Here is a 7,154-nt window from a genome sequence, read left to right as displayed (position 1 = left end):
CGTAGCTGGTTAACGTTTGCACTTGTACCTGTTTTTATCGTGCCAGTTAAATTATTTATTGGCTTAGTTGTGTATTTATTTAATTCACGCGCGTTGAGACTGCTTTCAGGTGGCGGCTGAGCTGAGACCTGTGCAGTTGGAAGCTGGGCGAGGTGTGTGATTTGAGGTTACAGGGAACAGGGTGATATCCCCTGTACGTACTCTGCAAGGCCCCGTTTGTGCGGTTCTGCACGGCCTCCTTGGCTGCCTCTCAGTTGCTGCTCTTCACCTGTGAGCAGTCTCTCAGGTAAGAGATGGCACGGGCATCCATCTCATCCCTTCTGCCTGTGGATGTGGCCTCAAGGGCCGTGGAGCAGGAGGAAGGGTTGAGTGTCCTGCACAGCAGGCCCCTGCCTCTCCCAGAGAAGCCTCCAGTGGAACAGCAGCAGGACTGTGCTGTTTGTGCTTTAGAGCTGCAGACAGCCGCTAGAAGGATCCTCAGCAGCATGCCGCCTGAGATAACTTTATTTTCTAGTGAAGTCACACTTCTAGTAGGTTGGTTTTGAAGTATCCTGGCAGAAAGCTCTACTGATGTTTGAACTGTTGGGGTAGGACATTACGTGCACGGAGTATTCAGAAGACAGAAGAACAAGCACTTAGCTTGTGAAGTTGGAATACAGTGTGCTGCAGTGACAGATACCTGCCTGGTCAACTTGTAGAGCAGCTGAGTCTTGCAGCGATGCTAGGATACTGAAATGTAGTAGCTATGGAGTACAGCTAAAGAGAAGCTGAAAGTACAGTTAAGAGTAGCTAAAAATTGTCAATGTCTTTGTTCTGAGTGGGATATAACTTTAAGATGGTAGCATTTTAGGTGAATTAACTTTCTTAGACTCTTCAACTCAGAAACAGAGCCTAGGTCTACTGATGAGCCTGCTTTCCTGCCTACTGGTGTTATGCCTTCCAAAGCAGATGTGTTAATCCAGCTTTTCCTGCTCTTTTAGGCCCTTAATAATGGGGAACACAAGCAGCGAGCGGGCTGGACTGGAGCGTCATGGGCATAAGGCATCCCGAGGTGACAATGCAGGAGGAGCTATCAGTACAAAAGAGGGTGATAGACCAAAAATTTTAATGGACAGTCCTGAAGATGCAGACTTGTTCCATTCCGAGGAAATGAAGGTATTGCTGGTTTGTTCTTCTCTTCTAACATTACTAGCTTGGGAATGCTGTTTGGTTTTGCTGCTGTCAGCAACCTGGAGTAATTCTGTCGTTGACTTTACACACAAAACAACCATGTCCCTTGCTTCCCACACTAAGGAGAGATATTGCATTGATGTTCAAGCAGATATAATGAGTGTAATGTTATGGTTTGCAGCAAGAATTAATTGTAGAAAAACTAAAATGTAACTGGCTCAAAGCTCTTCCCCAGTTCTAGGTACAGTGCCCCAGCTTCTTTCAGATCCTTAATGTTATTGGAGTCACCAGTGATATTTTACCTGTCTATTATTTTCCATTTTAAAAGATCTGTTAACTGGATTTTTGTTTAGTATTAGGTGGATTGTTAGAAATGTCTTGCTGTGTATCGTGTTTCATAAAATGTCTAACAGGAGTTTGCACTTAGATTTTTGACTGTTGGACAAAACTGTCTCTTACAGACAACTCATAATTTTCTGCCAGCTACAAATTTTGTGTCTACAGTATTTGTACAATCTAAATGCTTTTTAAGTGTATTTCTTCTTAATTATTTTTCTTCTTCTTCCTCTGTCTGTGTATTTTGAAAACTCTTGTGAGCTCAAGTTATCTCTCTTTAACATAATTTAGGCTGGAGGAAGGGGGATTGTTTTGCCTTCCACTCTTCCTGGAAATTTGGAAGGCTTTAACATCTTTGCAGAATTTGTGCAAATTAATTTGTGTACAGCATCCGGAAATGCAGTTTCTAGTCTCTACCAGACAAAAACTACTTGTAGACTTGTACCTTAGAGAATCCTGTCTGCGTGCAAAAATGCCTTCAGTGGAATATAGGTTGTCTTAAGTCTGCCGGGAGAGAATTCCTTTTGATTAACATATTGTGCTTTGTAGGCTCCATTGGAGAAAGAAGAATTCCTAGCTTGGCAACAAGATCTGGAAGTGAATGATAAAACTCCTACTCAAGCTCGACCAACAGTCTTTCGCTGGACTGGAGGAGGGAAAGAAGTTTATTTATCTGGGTCCTTCAACAACTGGAGTAAAATTCCTCTGACAAGGAGGTAATAAACTGTTGCTGCTGCATCCATGATATTCCCCGTGGACTGGGAATGCTGAGTGCAGTGAGAAAGGTGGTCACTTGATAGACTTGTATTGTGCTTGGATTTACCACTTTCCTGCTTCTCTTCTCAAGCCCTTGATGAGGATCTGACTTTTTGAGTCTTGGGTGGCACAGGATGAAAGTTGAGCTGTGTGTCAATTTTGAAGAAGTGATTTGTTCACAAGGCACTGTGCGTGAATGACCCGAAACAATCCTTGTGCAGTCTGCTACTCGGGGCAGAGTTGGACTATGTAAGGTGAAGCTGGTTTTAAGCCTAGTGTCCAAAGCATGTGTACTTTCTTGCCATATCATTGGCTTTTGCCCGGCTCAAAGGGTCCAGATTCTGCTTAGGAAACTCTGAGTCTGGGATACCTGCTGGTAAACTACATGAACGAGAGAATAAATCTGCGTTAAGGTACCAAGTGCTTTTTCCTTCTAGGGAGCTCTGGACATCTGCTTAATTCTGTACCTAATAAGTAATTCATTTAAACTAATGTTTTTTCAAAAATTTAAAACTTAACAGATGGCAGAGAGTCTGAATTTAGCTGTTGATCTGAGCCCTGTTGTGTGTCAATTTGACATATCCATGAAAGGTTGGTCTTCTGCCAGTTTCTGGTGTTCCTCATCTCAGCGAGTGGCTACTTGCATTGTCATTGTTGCAGAAACGTGAGGCAGGAGCATAGTGGCCTGAGGAATGATATGGGAGGATTGTTCCGTGCATGAACAATGGGATCAAGTAGAAGAGTTCATTATTCCAAACTGAAATTTCAAATCCAGCTCTGTGCTTGCACTCCTTACCTGAAAATAAGTGAAGGGAGATACTGGCCTTGTGTGGCCTGTTTGAATTACTCACAAATGATTAACTGTTTCTCAGCTTCTTTGAGATGCTTGTAAGGATTTCTGAAGAATCAGGAAGCTCACAGCATGGGAGTATCAAAATTACCAAGTGGCAGCTATTCAGACCCAAAGTAACTCATAAGTGTTGAGTTGCCGCTTTCATCTTTCAGTCGTTGTTCATTTGTTTCATAGGTATTTGTGAAATGCAATTTATGATGGCAAATAATGAAAGGAAATAGGAGTAAGCTGATCTTGTTCTATCAACAGGAGTCTTGCAGATAAAATGAGGTCTCCTGTACTAACAAGTAACATGAAGACGTGGGGATGACTTTACAAAAGCTCAGTGCTAATTCCTTGATGCCAGGAATGTGGGTACTGATTTGGCATGTGTGGGGAATTACTGTCACAGAGGAAATTATCATTAACGTTAACCTTAGTTTGATTCTTTACCTTTAGATTGCATCAGAGACTCTCTTACACGTGGCATTGCCTTTTTAAGTTTTTCCATGTTAGGGAGGCTTGAATTCTGTGTTACGGTGTTTGTTACCGTTTATAGATTGATGAACTTTTCAGAATATTTCAAGGCTGATTCCTTGTCTTAAATTCCAGTCACAATAATTTTGTGGCAATCCTGGACCTGCCGGAAGGAGAGCACCAGTACAAGTTCTTCGTGGATGGGCAGTGGACGCATGACCCTTCAGAGGTAATGTTTCCTTTGATTCACTGTGTTTATTCACTGAGGCATCTGAAGATGAGAAACTGGCTGGTTTCTCTACCAATAGCTGGCCTTTCCAGAGAGAAGGAGTTGGTTAGCAACAGAAACTGACTGTTTAAGCTGGTGAGAGAGAGATTTCTGATCCCAGCTGGCCTAGGTGGCGGCATCTGACTGACAGCCTAAAAGGACAGGAGATTTTGTAACAAGTGGGTGACAAGTTCTCTCGGGTATTGGTTTGTAAGAGATGGCGAGCTTTTCTTGTCTGGTGCCAAACTGTCTTTTAAAGCACTGTGGCATTGCTGACAGCCCACATCTCTCTGTGCGGTACTTGCTCTCTGTGCCAGAATGTTGCTGTTGCTGCTCTAGATCTCTTCATAGTCCAGTAATTGTACCAAAATCTATCAGGTCTTTCCTTTCTCCTCTGCTGTTAATGAGCTTTAACCCTAGCCTGCCCAGCAGTCCCTACCTGCTTCAGAACTAATCATTCCCAGATGTTGGTTCTAGTCTTCTTGCTGTCCTGGCAAACCTTGCAGAACCTTGCAGAATTTACCTTGCAGTAAATTTAGCTCTTGGAACCCTCTGCCTTGGATTCTAGTCATAGCTTGGCTCTGAAAGCCCTATAGATGCTAGAAGTAAAGCTTAGCTCATGCCATCACTGTTAACTCTAGACTGAACCCAATCCTAGCCCTATCTGTAGCCGAAGAATTTGTCAAGTGCTGTGGACCTAGCAGGTTCAACTGATGGGCATCCTCCTGGTTCTAAATCCTACGCTTGCTCTTAACCTGACACTAACTGAGTAATGGTGAGAATGGGGAGCTCTTTTCATATCTGGTACTAGCATATTTTAAAAGCAATGTATTTCATTCTTGGTAATGCTGTTGGTGTAGTTTTGAGAATCTAATAGTTGTGCAAGCTTTGACTTTTGTATCTTGTTTCTTCCCAGCCAGTAGTAACCAGCCAGCTAGGTACTGTCAACAATATCATTCAGGTGAAGAAAACTGACTTTGAAGTATTTGATGCTTTGATGGTGGACTCCCAGAAATGTTCAGACATGTCTGGTAAGAGTTTCCTGGTAATTTTATATCACACTTTTCAGAGCAGAGCAAAAATCCATCTTCCTTTTTTTCTGGAGTTAAAGCTCCTGTATAGATTAATCTCCACTTTTGTCAGGCACTGTGGACGTGTGCAGGAATCACAAATGCACAAAGGAAGAATGTGGAATGCACAAAGGAGGAAGCCTCTGATAGAGCAACACATGTCACTGTAGATCTGATTAGGAGGAAGCCATGGGTGGGTGTTTAATAGCTGTTTGCCTGTGCAATGTGAAATGGCTGGTTTTACGGCACTCAGTGGTGGATTAGTCTCCACCTTACAATATCAAACCAATGTTGACAGTCTCTGTTGCTCCTAATTCCATCTTCCTCTGCTGAGGAGATGGGCTGAAGAGCTCAGAAGAGGCAGAAATTAGGTGCACCTCAGTAGTGCTGACACAGGCTCAGAAAACAGTTTACTGTAAATTATCTGAATCTTAGAATAATACAAAAATGCTATTTTTGTCCTAAGTTTCATATTCTAGTGTAGCAGAAGAGAGGTGAGATTTAGCTTGAGTCGTCTTGGAGATCAGCCTTGGCACCTTGGTAGAGATGGAGACTGTGATTGAAGTAGTACCCTAAATCCTCCTTCAGAAGAGCTGTCCTTTGAATCTGAGCCAGAAGGTGTGGTTTGGTTTTTGCTCTATGCAACTTTGCCCTGGACAAGTGTTTGCCAAAAGAGTGCTGGGCAGTGAAGTTCTGGAGTGCAGCGAGTGCAGTAGAGCCCTCAGAACTCTGCCTTCCAAATCTTGATAGCTAGTCTCAAGTCAGTCAGACTTTGGACATCTTAAATCACTTTTTGGGCAGGACGTCTGGCACTGCATCAGCTGCTGCGGTTCTTGCACTTACATGCTATTGATTTCTTATGGCCACATGTTCCTGGATGTGAAAATCAACTTGGAGTACCGGTAAAAAGGTACCTACAAAGAGCAGATGCTCTTACAGGCCGTTTAAGAATAAATATTTAACATCTCTCTGGCAGAGCTGTCGAGTTCGCCCCCAGGACCGTACCACCAGGAGCCTTATGTTTGTAAGGCAGAGGAGCGCTTTAAATCACCACCTATTCTTCCCCCCCACCTGCTGCAGGTCATCCTGAATAAGGACACCGGCATTTCTGTGAGTACCTTAGTTTGTTTTGGTGAATAATGACATTGAGGGCATGAACAGATGGGGAAAAAATCTGGGTACAGCCAGGGCACAGGCAAGGAAAACCCTTAGAATTGTTGCCATGTTGGTAAATTCCTTTTTACCTATGTCCAGATGGGTCCGTCTGAAGTAAATTTATTTTTCTACTTGACTCTCTTAAAATTGAAAACTAGACGGCTATTTTACTCCCAGAAACCCTAATCTTGCCACTGCAACACTATTAAAATGTCAGAAGCACATAAGAAATAACGGAGATCTGTTTCAGGATCGCAGCAAGGATGCAGAGGGTTTGACCCTGGCGGAATCTGGGATTGTTCAGAGACTTTGTCTCCATTTGTTGATGGACTCGGTGTAAGAAGCAGCGTGGTGTATTTGAGGGAATGGCTAGTTACAGACGGTGTTTATCACCCATCAGCTGTGATGAGTAAACTGTGAGTTCTGTTATTTTCACACTGTCTCACTTTCTCTTTTCCAGTGCGATCCTGCTCTACTGCCTGAACCCAACCATGTCATGTTGAACCACCTCTACGCACTTTCTATCAAGGTGAGAGGCCAGGGCATGTTCTTCACACTCGCAGCTTTTAGATAACCATGTTTCTCACTTGTTTTCTATCTCCTGTAGGATGGAGTGATGGTGCTTAGCGCTACGCATCGTTACAAGAAGAAATATGTGACTACTTTGCTGTACAAGCCAATATGAGCATCATAGTAGTTTGTGACCAATTGTTCTGGGCCAGTGCAGTCTCAGAAAAAAAATTATTCTTAACCAAATGTATTCCTGCTCTGTGCTGTAGCAAATGGACTCTGGTTTCATATTGTTTCTGAGACTTCCAAGTTCTCCTGTATTTGCCCTGTTTTCCCAGTCCCACCTTGGAAGTTCTTGGAGATGGCAGCTTTGTGGCAACCAGACAGATGGCAAAGGTGTCAGTGCCCGTTCTCAGCTCAGTTCAAAAGCCACCAGTCTAGTTAGGCTGAAAAACATGAGGGCAGCAACAGATTGAGACCTTTAGCAGTGAGGCAGACTGTAAGTAGTAAACAACCAGCCCAAAGTCTAGAAAGTTCAGGATTCTTGTGGAATCTTATTTGAGCTCATCACCCAGAAAAA

At 43.2% G+C, this 7,154-nt stretch overlaps 1 protein-coding gene across 2 annotated transcripts; it reads left to right on the top strand.

Annotated features, from left to right (window-relative positions):
* The first annotated feature begins 616 nt into the window (after positions 1–616).
* On the top strand, positions 617–6,908 carry PRKAB1 (protein kinase, AMP-activated, beta 1 non-catalytic subunit). Of its 2 annotated transcripts, XM_010076962.1 has the most exons (8): positions 617–660; positions 981–1,155; positions 2,056–2,222; positions 3,707–3,800; positions 4,756–4,870; positions 5,886–6,019; positions 6,525–6,593; positions 6,672–6,908. In XM_010076962.1, the coding sequence occupies exons 2-8, from the start codon at positions 991–993 to the stop codon at positions 6,747–6,749; spliced, it is 822 nt and encodes a 273-aa protein (XP_010075264.1). In that variant the 5' UTR covers positions 617–660; positions 981–990; the 3' UTR covers positions 6,750–6,908. The 2 variants fall into 2 exon arrangements, with proteins under 2 accessions (XP_010075264.1, XP_010075263.1); XM_010076961.1 differs by lacking the exon at positions 617–660 and having other exon boundaries at positions 991–1,155; positions 4,756–4,876; positions 6,672–6,749.
* The last annotated feature ends 246 nt before the right edge of the window (positions 6,909–7,154 follow it).

The sequence above is a fragment of the Pterocles gutturalis genome, unplaced genomic scaffold (assembly GCF_000699245.1).
Source record: "Pterocles gutturalis isolate BGI_N339 unplaced genomic scaffold, ASM69924v1 scaffold12043, whole genome shotgun sequence".
Lineage (NCBI taxonomy): Eukaryota > Metazoa > Chordata > Aves > Pterocliformes > Pteroclidae > Pterocles > Pterocles gutturalis.
Note: the sequence above shows the minus strand (reverse complement) of the source record. Positions and strands in the feature narration are given on the sequence as shown.

Excerpts from the sequence above, each read along its gene's own strand:
- PRKAB1 (XM_010076961.1), top strand. The coding sequence starts at position 991 with ATGGGGAACACAAGCAGCGAGCGGGCTGGACTGGAGCGTCATGGGCAT. Across the intron at positions 2,223-3,706 it reads AAAATTCCTCTGACAAGGAG|TCACAATAATTTTGTGGCAA; the intron begins GTAATAAACTGT and ends CTTAAATTCCAG. Across the intron at positions 6,020-6,524 it reads ATAAGGACACCGGCATTTCT|TGCGATCCTGCTCTACTGCC; the intron begins GTGAGTACCTTA and ends TCTCTTTTCCAG.